At 39.5% G+C, this 18282-nt stretch overlaps 1 protein-coding gene across 8 annotated transcripts in view; it reads right to left on the reverse strand.

The window, feature by feature from the left end:
- Window positions 1–18282, reverse strand: part of EBF3 (EBF transcription factor 3) — a 206784-nt gene that overhangs the window by 66276 nt on the left and 122226 nt on the right. For 6 of the 8 annotated variants that reach the window (XM_082268387.1, XM_082268386.1, XM_082268388.1 and 3 more), the window contains exons 7-8: window positions 11128–11209; window positions 5071–5215 (exon numbers count right to left, since the gene is read on the reverse strand). In XM_082268387.1, the coding sequence (XP_082124513.1) occupies window positions 5071–5215; window positions 11128–11209 (227 nt within the window). The remainder of the gene's footprint in view (window positions 1–5070; window positions 5216–11127; window positions 11210–18282) is intronic. The other 2 variants (XM_082268393.1, XM_082268391.1) reach the window with 1 other exon arrangement.

Genomic DNA, 18282 nt, shown 5'->3' on the forward strand with positions numbered 1-18282 from the left:
AGCCTTTGCAGCTTGTAGTTTTCAATGAACTACCACAGCGTTGTGTAGCACTGGGATAGTTCATTGAGTCTTCCTGTCCGATTATATTTGCTTGTATTTCCAGGATGTATGAGCTCACAGATACACCGACAGGTCTGCAGGAGACCTGCATGGCACCAGTGACCTGCTGATCACTGATGCAATGCTTTAGAGGCTCTAGAAACAAAAAATAATAAATGCACATTAATTTTTTTTTTTGGTAAAAGGTGAACTTATCCTTTAAGATCAGGTTACCTAAATCCAAGCTTAAAGTGTTTGCTACCCCAACATTTCATATTCCTGATATGTGCCTACTGTACTATGTATGAGAAAGTCTCCTGTTCTCTTTGTATTGCTTCCTTTATGTGAAATTCCTGGTGTTCCTGCCAGTCTCTCTGCTTTCCTATTAAAAACTGACCACACTAAGCAGAAGAGCACACTGTGGTCAGTTCTCTAGCTATCCTGGGAACTCACTGTACTCTCCTCCAATGATCACACTTGTCCTGACAAGCTCCTGCTGCACAGCCATTCACTGAGAAGCTCAGTGTGCTGCTGCTTCTCTTCCCCCAGCTCTTATACAGCTGAGAACATAGGGAATGCGATCTCTTAAAAAAGGGAGAAAAGATATTGATCATTTTTTTTTTTTATATATCTATACAAAATTGTTTTGCATTTCAATTATATTTTAAACCTAATGGGTTGTTTTACAAGGTGATGTTTACAATCACTTTAAGTCAGATCTGGTGGCTTAATCTAGTTTTGTGGTGATGGTTGGTTTAAGCTGGATACACACTATATAACTTTTGTTGTTAGATTTCCTTTAGATTTACCTTTACTATGTAATGCATGGGCCTGCAAGATTGCATACAAATTGAAAGTGTTGAGATTTGACCTCCTATTATATGGCTTTAGTAAATCTAAAGGAAAAAATCTAAAGACAATTGTATAGTGTGTATGGCCCATAAGGCCCCTTCCACACAGGCGGACCATTCAGATCCGCCTGCCAGTTTTTGTGCCATGCATCCCTATGAGGCATTGGATGTCAGTGGAGACATGTCCGCTGACATCCGATCCGATCCGTCAAATCTGGACGGAGGGAAACCCTATTTTCCATCCGTCCAGCTGATCGGATCGGATGGGATCAGATGAGAACGGACCGACGGTCCGTTCCCATCCGATTCCCCCATAGAGATGTATGGGGCTCTGACAGCTGTGTCTCTGCGGAGAACAGCTGTCATTCTCCTGCTCAGCGGGGGATCGGCGGATCGATCCCCCGCTGAGATAAACGGAGTCCGCCGATGGAGCGGAGTGTGTGAAAGAGCCCTAAGGAAAAAATCTAAAGACAATTGTATAGTGTGTATGGCCCATTATTAAGCTGGATACACACTATACAACATTTGTTGTTAGATTTCCCTTAGATTTACCTTCAACTATGTAGTGCAAGGGGCCTACCTGATTGCATACAAATTGAAAGTGTTTAGGTTTGACCTCATATTATATGGTTTCGGTAAATCTAAAGGAAACAATCTAAAGACAATTGTATAGTGTGTATCCAGCTTTATGGTCAGTGTAAAAATCTGGTTATATATGGCTATCCAATGTTGACATCTTGTTGCTGTTGGTTACTGCCCATCAACTCCCTGTATTCTGTGATATTAAACAAAACCAGCTGGGATATTTGTATCCTCTGCTGCATGACAAATTCTCGAATGCCTTATAAATAGATTTTATTTAATAGATTTTTTTTTTATTTCATTCAGATCAAGTATTTTATTAGTAAACATCTTCACGATAGTAGGTCTTGATTAATCATCTTGGGTCTCAAGAGTAATATCACAGAATTTGTCACCTTTTTCTGAATTCACAATATTGAGACACTCAAACAGGCCTAATCTTGCCTCATGAAGACTCCTTTGTTCTGCCTGCTAAAATGTCTTGTAATTGTGCTTAGGATGTCCAGATGGCTGGCAGATACTCCAGCTGATAGGATTATACCTTTTACCTCTCCTAGGGCCATCTGTTCTCTTTAACTCACTAAAACCCTGCAGCCTGGATTCAGTTGTCGTTATTGCATAAAACTAACTGCATTACAAGTACTTGGCATGCAAATCACTTCTGTGCTGCAGGCCTGGTGCTGCCACGATACAAGTTGCTTAAGGTTTATACAGTTTAGTAAGTCATTTCTGGAAAAAGTGACAAGAAAAAAAAAAAAATACAATATCGTAAAATAACCTATTTTGCAATGCCAACGAAGGGTCTCTCTTTTTTTTTTTTTCTGTTCTTCATTTTTACTACTGCAATAATTTGCCATGCTATTGTGAAGACGGGAGATTTTCCATGGCAGCTGTCCACTGAAGCAGCAGGGGGAATTAGTCTACTTGGAAATGATTTGGGTTGGAGTGTATATGTACTGCTGGCGAACATTAGATTATTGGATAATGAGGTGTTAGCAGGAAAGGGATGCATGCAGGTACATATACAGAACATTAGCTGAAAAAAAAAAAAAAAAAAGCTTTTATTTACGCATGCATGGGGATTTCAATTCAGATTTTTGTTTGGAAGTACTCTCTAAAATGCCATGGATACAATTGTAAGAAAAAAAGATTGTACAAATTTTGAAAGGCACGTCCGCTTTTACTGGTTTTGTAAACTTTTCCATTGTTCAAATTTGTTTACTGACATTAAAAACAGGGGAAAAAAAGCCCTTTTGAGAAGTCACAATTTTTGATGGCCTGAATTTGCAGTGAATTAACAATTTGGAGCTACCCCCCCCCCCCAAAAAAAAAAAAAAAATATACCAAGATTGAGAAAAAACCTGTGACCAAATTCCACCCTTGCAAGTGTTTTTTGACCATCTCCCACTATACAGATCACTGTCAGGGAACCTCCAAGTAAAAATGGTGCAAGCATGATTGTGTATGTCCTCGCTTTTACCAACATAAGATCAAAGCAGCCTAAAGCTGGATACACACTATCCAACTTTTGTGGTTAGATTTCCTTCAGATTTACCTTTTCTATGTAGTGCAACGGCCTGCCAGATTGCATACAAATTGAAAGTGTTTAGGTTTGACCTCATATTATATGGTTTTGGTAAGTCTAAAGGAAAAAGTCTTAAGAAAATCTTAGGCTCCATTCACATGTCAGCGTATTGATCGCGGGCAGAATCGACGCGATTCCGCCCGTGATCCGGAAATCATTGCAAATCGCGGGACGCATGTGCGTTGCCCGTGATTTGCAATAGCACCCCAAACGCTGTGCGACGTTGCCGCGAATCGGGGTAACATCGCGCAAAAAAAATTGCAGGACGCATTACACCCAAAAAAGTACAAGAGCTTCTTTGGAGCGTAATGCGTCCTGCGATTTTTTTTGCGTGATGTTACCGCGATTCGGCAGGCGGAAATCGCGGCAACATCGCACAGCGTTTGGGGTGCTATTGCAAATCACGGGCAACGCACATGCGTCCCGCGATTTGCAATGATTTCTGCATCGCGGGCGGGATCGCGGCGATTCTGCCCCTCGATCAATACGCTGACATGTGAATTCAGCCTTATAGTGTGTATGGCCCTTAAATGGATGTAACATTCACATAAAGAACTTATGATTGTTGTCCTTCCTACAAATAATCTCATCTTTTGCAGTGATGAGAAAAACAAAATTATCCTCACTTGTCCTTTGGGACAGAGCAATTTTTGCTTTCTATGAGATGCAATGTTAAACTGAGTGTTTCTTATTTTACGAAAAAAACCAATCAATTTCTGCTTAGAGTCAGATAATATTATTTTTTTATTTTCACACAGTTTACAAAAATAAATACTTATGTTTTGCTATGATTATAGTAGCTCATTAGAGGGAGGCAGAGCTTGGACCTCTCCCAATGCCTAGCACCATGGGTTTGAGCTGTTTTACTTGAACCTATAATGTTGCCAGTTCTCTCTCTCTAGGGAAGAAGACGACTAGGGGAGAGGATCCAACCTTCTTAATTGTGAACCTCATTAGTGCTGGTTGCTAGGCAAAACATACACCTACCTTCAGCACATATGAAAGGGATAAACAATACGTCATAGACCATAATGACTTTTGTGCTCAGGGCAACCTCTAATTATTATATTTTGTTCTCTTTTGCCTTAGTCATTATTGCTGAAAAACAAATTAGTTTATTTTTGCGCAGCACAGCAGATTGTAAATTGCGCTCTTATTTTGATATCTAAATTATATTACACATAACAGTGATTATCGTGTGATTTTCCAGAGACAATTTTTACATAATTCTGATGATGATTTTTTTTTTAATAGAAGCTCTGCGCTTTGACTTTGGCTGACCACTATTCTGCTACGTTTTTCAGGCTTGAAACACAAAATATTTCAGCTTGCTGGAAAATGTATATGACAGATAGTACCTTATCTCACTCTAAAAGATGTTTGCGGCCAATAATTAATTAAGCATATGTTGCAAGGTTACAATAAATGATGAACCCTTCATAATCCTGGATATAAAGTCTGCTCATATACAGGAATTATAATAATAAGATTAACCAAAATGTGTACAAAAATTTTTTTCATGCCAATGTAAAAACAAATTTGGTAGATTTCTCCTAGCAAACACTCTTCCATCTGCAGTACAAGGGCCCAGTGACAGGAAGTTGACCTCATTGTAAATTCCTTTGTGATTTGGTCATTTATTAAGAATGTACCTCTTCTCTGTGACCACAGCAAAAAGAAATATCAAATTAAATGAAGCTGCAAAAAAAGCTGAAGCCAAAAGAAAACATAGAAAAAGAATTAAAAAAAAAAATTGAATGATTTTAGAGAAATGGGAAACGGGTTGGAAAATATCTGAGCTGAAAGTAAATGGAATAAAATGGCTGTTAGACTTTTTCTTTCACTTTTCAAGTCGGATCTTCAGTGTGCTAAAAAATGATGACATCCCCCATCTGTCTGTTGATCAATGAACTGAGGTGACAAAATAGATGTATTCATGTAGTCAAAATAAAGCTTGATGTATAAAAAAAATCATTGCAAATGGAAAAAAAGGACATGTAAATGTGTGCCTACCATTTTCCAGATAAGATGGAGCCGTACCTTCTGAGGGGTCAAGGCGGCGAGCCCGCCTTCCGTGTTTGGAATTGTTGTGTACAAACATGTTGTCTGAGACAGCCAACACATGGCCATCCACATTGACTGTTGTTGATACAACAACCTGAAAAAGAAAAAGAAAAAGAAATGCTGCACTTAGAAAGGGACAGGCAATTCGATAAATCCCCACATTAAGCAAACAACAACATATTAAACAAGATATTTCATGGTTACACACAACTCTATGATTCTCTTGGGCCCTAAAGATAACCTGAACCCAAAAAGTAGAGATTACTGTATTTTCTGGCGTATAAGACTACTTTTGAACCTCAAAAAAATCCCGCAAAAATGGGGGGTCGTATTATACGCTGAGTATAATATCTCCAAGGTAACCTAAGTATAAGTATTACCAGTAGATGAAAATTAGGGGGGTCGTCTTATACGCCCAGTCGTCTTATACGCCGGAAAATACGGTAACTATTTTAAAGGGAACATCTAGTAATGTTTATTGTGCCTAAGGTGTTCCCTAAAAATGTAACTTTTGTTATTAATTTCTCCTGAAAATTAGCAGTCCACTTCTTGTGCCCAGGGACTTCAGCACCTTGAGCCTTGTAACTGTATATCTGCAGTGTGAAATCTTATGTCCCAATGCTTGTTACTGCTAGTCTCATGTGATTTGGAGGAATATTTAGTGATGTCACTACTATGATGCTCACTGTTCTCCTTACTGTAGTGGAAGCCGTACCTGAGGACCTGCACTGCAGGATCTCCCTGCTCCTGCTTTATTCATTCTAAGTTTCTGTAATTTCTGCAATTCTCCTGCTACTTCTTGAATTTTTCCTCACTAGTCATCAGGGGGACAGCTCTGGTATGCAAACCCCTGAAATTACCAAGATGGCTACCTCCACAACTAGACAGAGTGTAGAACACGATAGGGTAAGTCAATAATCAGCTGCAGGGAGACCACAGGCAATACGGGTAACTTGTCCTTTGCCTTCTGTTAGTTTTTTTTTGGGGGGGGGGGGGGATGCATCCACGTGGCAGGTCCTATTTGATGCTTTTGGAAATAAACATGTATTTAAGTCAACACAAATGCCTAAAATATATGTGATCTTTTTTGGTACAAGTGTGGAAACCATCACCCTAACAAAATGTAGCAGGAATTTGTGTATAACTAGATTGGGCAAGCATTGCTTTGCATGAAAATTCATTTTATTCAGAATTGTCTTATTATTTATCAACAATAGAATTGTGATTGGACAAACAGCTTTAAGTTTACTACTAGTGTATGGGGCCTTCGGTCAAGCAACCTGCATTGGGAAATTGACTAAACACAGTAAAGCTACTGGCAAGTCATCCGATTGGACAAATGTCATTTGTCATTTAGAATCATCCTAGTGAGCTAAAATGTCTAAGGAGAAGCTCAATAAACCGGTAATATGTAGCCACATTTTGATGGCCTGTCATATAGTAGGATCACAAAATCACATTAAGTAGAGGTGGACACATACAGTTCAGTAGTCATTCACTTAATTCTAGGAGCAAGTAGCCATTTTTAAGGAAATAGGAAAAGTCTGCATCCACTGGCAGCAATAACAAAGGTTAAAAAAGTTCGGCCCAAGCTCCCATTATTCAGGTGCATTGAAAACGAATGTTACCCAGCTCTAATATTACTAATATGTGAAAAGCTTTTATTCTGGAGTGCATGGTCAACAGTTTTCAAATTATATATTAATATAATTTAGTAAATATTTAATACAAACAGTACATTTTTGGCCTTCTTAAAGCATACAGGTCGATGCAAAAACAACATAACATGGTTGGTATCAAGGATCTGTTCTGTTCACTGAATGTTCAGATTACTTCTTTATGAATGAACAAGAAAATTCTGCTACGAATGAAAACATTCTAGCTACCAAAAATTAATCTGAAGTCTTTCTATTACTGTCAAGACTTCTGTCAATTCTTTTACCAACCAGTAATGATGTTTTTGCATATGAAAATCTTGAATGGAAAAATGAATAGTGAAAGTGTTTCCAGGCCCCGAAAAAAGTATCCATTCTCAAGTTCATTTGGATGGTGATTGACCTTGGTATGTCAATGGAATTTCCTTCTTTATATGAGAGTGAAAGAGTTCTATTCTTGCTGGCCAGGTTCAGAGTAAGGCCAAAGAATAAATGATGGATAGGGTCCTCTTATACTCCAGCTGCTGCAGAGCAGAGCGCGCATTTACACATCGCAACCTTGTTAACAAATAACACCTCCAGTACTGACTTCATGACAGTCATCCTCCCTCTTCAGAGCGGACCAGACCAGGCATGGAATTTACATCTTTCACCGCGGTTTCATTTGTCGCTAACTTCACTAGATGAGATGTTTTTTGGGCCTGGTTTTTAGGGCTCAGATAACTGAATCCAAAAAATTACCTAGGACAGTTATATACACCATTCAAAATTTGATTAGTGGGTTGGAGACAAAACATAATGGAGGGTTAACAAACAAACAAAAATTCTCCTGCGCTCGGGTGGAATGTAACGAAGGATAAGTGTTCTTATATAGTCTTAGTATGCACCGTCTAGGTCTTGCTGCCCCCTCAGGACCAAGGGTATCCAAAATACCCAATAAATTGTTGTTGTCTATAATGGAGGGTTAAACTGGGCTACCAAGAAGACTCTGATAAGAGGTTTCTTATGTGACTGTTGAAGAAACATTGGAGTGTAATGCCTTGTACACACGCATCGATTATTGGCCGGGAATTTTCGGCCAATATCCGATCGGCCGATTTTTGGCTTGTTAGTATGATGCTTCCGACAACCGACTCCGACTCCGACTTTTCGGCTGAAAAAAATCTGGTGTGCAGGCTATAAAATTTTTGTTGGCCGTCACCACAACGGCCGATTTTCCATCAGTCAGTACAGATTTCGGCAGACAAAAATCTGATGAGCAAGACTGGGCATGCTCAGAGATGAAAAAACACACGGAAAGTAAACCATCACATGACATCACTTCTGAAGTAGATTTTTGTTGGCCGAGAAAATTTGTGTGCAGTCTAGAGCACATTTCAACCAACACAACATCACTGGACAAAAGTCGGCCGATAATCATTGCGTGTGTACGGGGCATTTGCTTCACCAGGACAAGGGCTAAAGCTGATGGCCAAATGTAGTTAGTAAACAGCTGTGTCAGAGACAAATTGAGTACTGTCCGTGATACTTTTTTTATTTGCACTAACATACAATTTTTCAGGACAAGCTTTCGGGGTATGTCCCCTTCATCGAGGTCCAAGCTTGTATGTTAGTGCAAATAAAAAAAGTATCATGGACAGTGCTCAATTTGTCTCTGTCGCAAGTGCACTAATACGGCTACAATCACCTTAAACGGCTGTGTAAAACATATGTGAAATGTAATAACTGCAAATTGTTAAAAAATTACATTTTTAAACATTTTTTTGTCTTGGAGGTCTATGCACAATGTGGATGCCAAAAAAATGGTGTGAAAGTTCTATTCACTAATAAGCTTAATTTATTGTAGGTTTTTATTAACACCACAGAGGAACGTGTCATTAAAGATTACCTCTTTGGGTGGGGAACCATAAGCTGAAACCAGCCATATGTGCCTGTGATGGAGCCATGTGGCACACTCATACAAAGAGTTAGGTGAGAGTATCAAGGGAACAAAGAGGCCGTACTGTCTATATTGTGCGCTCTTGTAGTAAATATCATGTGTCCTTAACCTGCTATTACCCTAACTCAGAGAGATCATTTTTACACCCGTTTGTAATCTGCCATGCAGGCCATCTCAGTTCAAATCTGTTAAGTGGATGACAAAGTGAACACAGTTTAAAGATAAAGCATTTCCTATGCTACCATATAACATTAGTTGACTGATGCATCTAAACATGTATTAGATTCCTACTTTTCACGTATGTGTTATCAGTTATTACGCTTTCTAGTCTATGTGTTTCTTTCACCGCTTGAAAACTGCTCGAGGGTGATTAAGAGTCAAAAATAAACACAAGACAATACAGTAAGGTGGGGGGCATTGTAAACCGAGCTGGAGAATTGAGAGAGGTCAGCATCCTCGGCGCTACGTTGCTATAGTGAATAACAGACTGCAAAAAATACAGGAAGACTGCTTTCCATACTAAAGTGCACTGAGCATTTTAGCTTCTACTCCACTCTTCACTATATGAAACACAAGGAAGGGGAAAAAAAAAGACATGGAGAAAACATGACTGTCTTTGCTGTGTCAATTTATATATAGGTCAGCCACCAGGGGAAAATAACAGATCAGCCGAAAAAATAAAAAGAGAAACTTGTTCAGCATTAACTCCTTTCTTACCGGTATCCTTTAAATGGAACCTTCTGGCAGTCTGACACAACTGCTTTTATGCTATAAATTGAGGACTAATTTCCTTGAAAAAAATCAAAATAAAAGTGGTGCTAAACAGCTGCAGTAATGGGCTTCATTCCTCTCCCACTGCTAACTAGCACTTCTGCTGCTGACCACAGAATCCTGGGTGAGTGATGCCTCTTACAAGCATCAGTAAGACAAAGAGGAGACTTCTAGTCATCCCAGGCTTGACCTTCTGCTCTGTGCACATGGATCAATATTACCAATGGCACTTGATGCTCAGATCCATGAGAAATAGAGGCTCGCTGGAGTGTGCTGAAGTGTGTGTGTTTTTCTTTTTTTTTTAAGATAAAGTCTTAACTGAAAGATGTACAAATTACAGCTAGGAATAACAAAATGGTAAGAAATGTAGCTGAATATCTAACAAGACACAAAAAAATCTATCTACTATCTATCTACATTGAATTACTTATATTTGATCTGGCTGAAGTAATTTAAAGCACAGCAATGACAAGGTCACCAAGATTGGAAAGGTTCGCTTGACTCTACATTTAAGAAAGTACATTGTTCTTAGATGCTGTGACCCCTTTGAAACAACAGAATGTTCAATACCTGTATGTACCCCCTTTAAACAAATTGTAGTTAACTTACTACTTCACTGTATAAAATGTTATCTTATGGGAAACATGGATATTTTCCTCAAGACTGTATAATGTCAAACAAATAAAGACCACTGTCTTGCTAATTTTTCCACAGGCAGACTGTTTTGATCAGTTATTTTTTTTAACCTAGAGGCATAATCTACATCAGGCATGTCCAACCTGTGGCCCGGGGGTTGCATGGGCCCGGAACCACAGGCAATGCGGCCCACTGCCCCCTGACAATTTTTTATTTTGCTGGGGAGGAAGGAAGTCGAGTTTGGGGCACGGCCGCAACGGCGTCCAACTTACTGTAGGCAGAGGCTGCCTCGGAGGGGACCATCCACTAGTTGTGTTAAATTAGTGCTGGGGGGGGGGCGCAGCAGCACGGGAAGGGCGTGGCAGTGTTTTATTACTTATATACCTTAACTATAGTATATATTTTATATGCGGCCCAAAAAAATTTCTCTACACTCAATGTGGCCCAGAGAAGCCAAAAGGTTGGACACCCATGGTCTACATGGATGGCCAACCAGCACTGGTCATGCAAAAAATGTAAAGATGACCTGTGACTTTAAGATATATATCCAGTAAACCAGAATGTATCGTAGTGCATCGGGGTGGATTGGTGAAAAAAGAAAAAGGGCAAATGAGGGCCAATAGAAGGGTGAGAGGCTCTCTCAATGCTTCACATAGTCTATACAGCAAAACATGGTCATCATGCAACATTTCCTCCATAGTAGGAATCACAGGCCTAGATAAACCATTATTTCTAAAATTTTACTACAGTGTTCCATGAGAGGAAACTGTCATGGTCCATCACAGGTCCACTGAAGTTTAAAGCTGCTGAACCATCAAGGCTTCCACTTTGGTGCTCTTTTCCATTGTGCTCTATTTTTGTGCTGTTGTGCTACCATGGACAATATCAAGCATGCTTTGAGTACTTTACACATTATTGCCAACGACTGTGCCAAACTTCTGTGTCTAACTAGAATGTTCTCCTGTCATTACAATGCCATTGCCAGGCTGTCTCCCTTCAGAGTACCTGGAATCTTCGCATATCTCTTGGGTTCCCTGCATTCTTCAGGCAGTTTTGATTACACTTGAGAAAAAACTTTAGGAAGAATCTACGGAGAGAAAGAGAAGGGAAAACCTTTAATATGTTTTAAATATCAGACAGTCAAACCAAAAAGGACAGAACTTAGAGGAAAAGGTTAATTATGTGGTTACACAAAGGGGTCAGTCCATCCAAAACTGATATTTCAGTTTTTTAATGCATGTTGGCAGTGGGTCCAGTCACCCATTGCCATTGAATCCCAGCAATGAGCCCCCAGGTCTGCACACATTTTACAGCCATTAACAAAGGGTTCTCCCTCTTGATATTTTACATTGTACCAAACACAACAGTTAAAAGTCAGGTCCCATGGCTGGGTACTGCAGGGAGATCTTACTTAAGGAGTTCCAAAGACATAACCTTCACTTTGTGAAATATCAGTTTTGATTGGTCACTGATGAGCCTTCTTTAGCTAAAACAAGGCTGAATACATAGAAAAACACATATTTAAAATAACAGAATGTTACTTTACAAGTTACAAATATCTTATTAAGATACTCTAGGAATACTTAAGTATAAAGGCAAAACTTTTCTTTAGTTTTTGATAGAATGGAGATGGATTAGAACACCTGTCAGTTTTTTATTGCTGTCGGTGCCCCCATTAGGGAGATTAACTATCTCTATTTGTTCTGTTTACTGTTATCATCAAGAGTAAAATAAAATCCTAAATTTTAATAATAATAATAATAAATGGGGACACTACAGTAGTTCTGGTGATTCTGGTTACAACCTGGGGTATCTCTCCATTTAAAGGGATTTTCTTTTACTTCGAGTTGTGGCTATGGGACAGGAAGTGAAAGGAAATCTCTCCAACAAGACACAGATGGCAAAAAAAAAAACTTACATGAGTTATAACCCTTCCTCTATCCAAAATGGGAAAAAATGTTTTGCCTTTATTTCTACTTTAATTTTAATAGGAGTAAAACTTGCAGAAATGTATCTTTATCAATGCGCTGCTTCTCTATTGTCAAGTTAACAGGTTGGAGAGGAAGAACTTCACCCATCAAAGGATAAGTACCATTACCACCATTTCAGGAAGGGTTTGTGCACATAGGACAGATATATGGGAAAATGGATCTGAGCTCTTGAGATTTATTTTTGGCTGCAGCTCAGCTTATAGCGATATTAAACCTAAAATCAAAAATGTAATATATTGCAGCTTACAAATAATTAGATGTATTGGTTGTGTTTGGTTTTTTTTTTTCAGGATTTTTCCCTTCCGGGTGATCTGGCCAGTAAAGCCTAGTACACATGCAACGAATTTCCGCCGACCGGTCGTCCGTCTTTTGTCCAGAGTTGTGTTTTGTTGGTTGGAATGTGCTCTAGACTGCACACAAATTTTCCCGCACGACAGAATTCTACTTCAGAAGTGATGTCATGTGTTGGTTTGCTTTCTTTGTGTTCTTTCATCTCTGAGCATGCCTAGTCTTGCTCATAAGATTTTTCCCCATCGAAATCTGTACTAATCAGACGAAAATCGGACGTGTTTTGACGGTCGGCAAAAATTTTATAGCCTGCACACCAGGATTTTTTCGGCCGAAAAGTCGGAGTCGGTTGTCGGAAGCATCATACTAACAAGCCGAAAATCGGCAGATCGGTCGTCGGACAAAAATTCCCAGCCGAATTTCCACTCGTGTGTACGGGCCTTAACGCACCTCCTGTATTAGAGTGCCCCACTGTGGATGAAGGAGCACAGGGGACAGCAGCATTATCAGTCTAGGGGGAGGGGTGTTAGATATACTGACAGATTTAGGTACACTAAAAAACTGAAGCCAAGTTCCAGCTCACACAAGCAGTTACAGCAACAGTTTTGTTTCCTTTTGGGATAAAGGTTTTACATGGATTAATAATAAAAGATGATTATGGTAGGCTCCCCTGTCAGGGGTAAATAGCTTGTCTGAACACTCTAAGGCCAGGTTTACATATGTGCAGCCGCGGTCCGTACCTGGGGGGTCTGCTGCATGTCTGTTCACCGGTTCAGGTGCGATTCAGGTCCAAATGTTTGCCTGAATTCACATCTGAACAGGACCCAAAGGCGCACAGGACTCTTCTGAAATCTGGACCGCGGCCGCCCTGGACCTGTGTAAACCTGCTTTATTGAGAGCCAGTCACACTCGCCCATCATGCGAATTGGATGTGGGGAAACCTGAATCCAATTCACATATATGTGAACCCGGCCTAACTGATACATTTGCAGGAGAGCTTGATCTATTGAAAAATAACTGACTTAATGGCTGGATCACCAGGTGAAAATAAAGGAAAGAAAGCCTAAAAAAGAAAACCTAATTTAGCCACCATGTCTAAGAATTGGTAAGCTGCAATAAAATAAATGTTTGCTTTGAGTTTAGTTTTGCATTAAAGGTGGCATAGTGTTGAGAAACATTTTGAAAACACTCAGCTAGCTTCCTGTCTAGAATTCCCCCTTTGCCCATCATGGCTGCTGCATATTGCATCAAGGCATCTCTTTCTCATGCAGTGCTGCTCTAACCAGCGGAAGTGCCAACAATGGGACCTACCACAAGATTATATAGATAATGACAGCCGGAAGTAACGCAAACGTCCCTGTACTGCATGAACATACAGGGCCCAGACTTTGCTAAACACAGCTGACTACTTGCCATGTGTATGTACTGAGAACAACAAAAAGACAAAAATAGTGAACAGTCCTATTGTTGGTGCTCTCTATGATTACAGCAGGATTGCATGTGACACCGGTTGGAAATACATGCATCTATAACTTTTGAACTAGGAAGATTAAACAGCTGCACTTTGCTGAAACATTGCGCTAAGCACTGGGGAATTTTTTGTGTACTTCTAAAAAATAAAATATCTACAATTTACTATTAGTGTATTCTAACAGACATAGCTCCTTCACACATTATACATTTTTCATGTCAGGTTTAGTGGTTCTTTTACAGTTTTAAAGACAATATTGAATAAAAAAAAAGAAAGAAACCTGTGCACATCTGCCCTGACAATGGCACACAAACAGTCATATGCCATCAGCATACAGTAAGTCACTTGATATTCCACCCAGCAATTTCTCCTAACTACTAGCCTGCAATTACGCAGCCCACGTTGTGTTGTGAGGTAAATTAGGCGCACCTGCGGCCAGACTTCATTTGAACAGCATCAGAAAGAGAGAGAGAGGACCTAACAAGGTGAGGACGTGCCTCAAACTTATAGTCCTGTCAAGCAATTAGGTTCTCACTTCAGGGACATCCACGCAGTGCAATTATGCCACACATTACAAGCGGGCTAATCTTCTGAACAAATGTCATGTCTGTGAGAAGCTAGCAAAAGCGGTTCATCTGCAAATGGCTCTGCTCTTAAGCCCTTACCTTATGCATGTAACAAGCTGCTGCGCCTTTCTGATTAAATCATTTTACTAGCGCTTAGCAGGAAGAATGTGCAAGTGTTTTCCACCGCTTATCTGATGTAGGACTTGACATGTGAACCTCTCTACGTATTAAAAGTACAGAGACTTTCCAAGTGCTTTAATGCAAACTTTGTTGAAAGACCATTTACAGCTGTTCATACATAAGCAGATCCCAACCCCGAACACTTACACAGTTATCTTAATCAAACACACTGGTGGGTGCCAGGGGTTGGCTGCTGTGCTGCTAATACAGGGGAGGATGGAAGCAAAGCGACATAAGCTGCATAATGGTGCCCTAGTGGACCTTGTATGACAACCCTCTCCATCCTGGATGTTAGATAGCAGTTATCTAGCAACATCAAAAGTCATCAGTGGCCCATCAGTTGCCTCAATCATCTTAGACCTTTCCCTTCAATAAATATGCTTTAAACACACTCTACATCCATATACATACCCAGTACTGTCTGAACAGGCAAAAACAGCCAAAAAGTGAATCAGGTGAAAAGGTGAACCTAATTCATTCTAAATGTAGACACCTGTATTATGGAAGCAATCTGTAGGCTGCACAGCAATACCCATTGACATTGGATGGCCTCCTAGTCCAGGTTTTTTCAACTTGATTGGGTGATAGTAAAGACTATAGGGAAAGGCCAGACAGTCCCAAATACTCTTGGGGATTGTGCAACTGGGTTAGAAAATAAAACCCAAGCACTACTGTTCCCCTTTGAGAAAAGTGGCCCGAGAGCTGCATGGACTATCCACTACCTGCCAAGCAACACTTTGCCTCCCTTCTCCAATGTCTAAGCAGGAATGCTTGAGTGACTGAAGCCTTTCCTGTGGATGCGGATATTGGGAGATGGTCAGATCATGCACATAAGTCTAATCGTAATCTAATGTCTATGTCTAGCTTGAGAATGGGATGTGTTTAATGGTGTATGCTTTATAGCTAGAGCCTAGACTGCCAGAGACCCATATTGATTTTTTTATGAATAACCAAATTCTATTTTAAATATTTAAAAAAAATGTATTGCAGTAAGACCTGCTGGCAATGGAAGCGTTAATTGTACAAGTTGCTAAGAACATGGTTATTCATTGACTGGTAATTCCATTGCCGAGATACAAGTCGTACAGATTCACTCATTCCAAGTCAAATGGTAATTCTCATCCTTTGCTCTATTACCCTTTAATTGGCTTTTTCTTAGAAAATATCTGACAAGCGCCTTTACATATCTCTTCCCCAGGCCCCGGCACACAAAGGATTTAATGCTCTTGTTAGGAGAGTAGGGGAGGAAGAGGAGGAAAAAAAAGCCTTGTGTCAGAAAATCTTTGGCTCTCTCACCAATAAAGTGTGTATTACTCCTAAACATGGATTTGTGACTCATAGGAGGGGAGGCGATACAAATTCCAACCTGTCATTAGTGCATTACACGTAATTGTGTACAGTATGTTTCCCTTTGCATCTGTTGGCCCATTATCAAAATGACCATTATGTATACTAATTCCCTGACCCTGTCTGTATTTCCCTAAAGAGTCATAATCTTTCACAGTAGGTAGAATAAATCAGCCTTGAAATACAGCCTTTATGTACTTGCGTCTCTAGGCCTCCCTGTAAGGCAGCAGCTATCGAAAAGCCTTATTGGGGAAAATACAGCTAGAGCAGAGATGGGGGTGAGTATGTACAAATAGAAAAAGGGGCAAAGTTAAAAAGTCGACAACAAAATTATTTCTTCTCCCTCAGTGTATACAAACACAAAGTTTCTCACAAAGCAAAATACCCATCTGGGAAGCATCTTATGGCCATTCTGTGTCCCTTAGGCCATGTTCTTTGGCAGTGATGCCATTATCTATGGAGCAATAAATTAAGAACCCAAAAAGTTAGGTTATGGTAACATCTACCAGATCAAAATGTGCAACAAACTGAGATAAAGTCCCAAGGCATGGTTGGACCCACTTTTCCTGCATGGACAGTGCTTTAATTTCTCAGTATATGGTTTATAGTCAGGGTTAACTAAAACTCCCATGTAATTTCACCAATAGTTTGCCATAAAATATCTGGAGGAATCTGAAGGTATCTGGAAGAAAGCTCTATGATTCGACAAGACTACAACTGAACTTACAAAACTCACAAAAATCATCCAATTGGTCATAAGCCAAATACTGCACATAAAGACACCATTCCCACTGTGAAGCATGGTGGTGGCGACGTCATACTGTGGAAAGTTTATTTGCAACAGGCCCTGGGGGGGTCTTATAAGGGTAGAGGGTAGAATAAATACAGCAAGATGCAGGTAAATCCTGGAGTTAAACCAGATGCCATCTGCAAGAAATCTGAGACTAAGGAGAAGATTTGTCTTCGTGCAAGACAATAGGCATAAACATTTATGCACATATACTGTACACAGTATTTCTTCTAGATAGATAGATAGATAGATAGATAGATAGATAGATAGATAGATAGATAGATAGATAGATAGATAGATAGATAGATAGATAGATAGATAGATAGATAGATAGATAGATAGATAGATAGATAGATAGATATGGCTCAGATTATAGATAGAGAGCTGAAATGATCCTCCAACACCTAATGTGAAATATCTGCATCCAGTTGGTTGGAACTTAGAATTACATTTCAGTTTCTTGGTACAGAGCACCTGAATATTGAACAGACTGCACCTTTCCACTCGCTGCTATCATCTCCCTGTTTACATTTAGGAATTGTTACTCTTAGCAGACTGTATAAAGCATAAAATTGATCGAGTGGCAGAAGCCGCTGATAATAAAATGACAAGTTAGGACATGTGTCTTAATTCCCTAAGCGTACAGCCCTCCGTTACAGGGTTTTCCTAGCTGCCATCTCAATGTTTATAGAGCAACCATGGTGCAGATTGGCATTTCCCAAGAAGCTTTTGTGTAAAAAGTTATTTTTATGTGTAACAAGTGCTCAGTGATAATAGGAACCCTGACACCTTAGCATACAGTTGTATGTGCTAACCAAAGCTTTTTATTTGTTTCAAGGGTATTGACTCTCTACAATCTGTGCAAAAGTACATTTACACTTTTTGCTAAAATATGGAACCAGTTAAAAGGTCTAGTTGAATGTATAAAGCAGTAAGAAAAATAAAGAATGAATTATTGCATATTAACTATTTTCTAAAGCTAAACACATACAGTCCAATATTAGATGGCCTGCACATGTGAATCTATGTTTATCCCAGATATATCTTGTCAAGCAACAGCACGGCTTACCCAGAGTAATAAAGGAAGCTCCTATTGCATCATGGGAAAAGAGGTTTCTTTCCAGACTCAGATATAGAGGCCAAGGGACCACACAGGTAACCATGTTTACTTCCTTTACAACTATGAGACCATATATGCTCACCTTTTTTTTCCAAAACTGTTATTTCTCTAAAATTCCTTTTTTCTTTGTGGTCACACTGGTCAGTTTATATGCAGTATTGGCGAACTGTATCTTCTTTAAACTTTCTGGTTCTAACTCATTTGTTGGTACTAAAACTGTATGTATAACCATTTTTTATTGAATAGAGAGGGGAAGGAATAGAGTCCCTGTCAAGCTTTTATTGCTGTCTGTGTTCTCTTATATACGGTATTTTATATTTGCAAAAGTGACATATGCCACAGAAATAGAAAATGATGGAATATCTAAAATGTTAGCGATTTCCCTAGAACAAGAGGCAAGGGTAATT

The sequence above is a fragment of the Pelophylax lessonae genome (assembly GCF_965119305.1).
Source record: "Pelophylax lessonae genome assembly, chromosome: 9".
Lineage (NCBI taxonomy): Eukaryota > Metazoa > Chordata > Amphibia > Anura > Ranidae > Pelophylax > Pelophylax lessonae.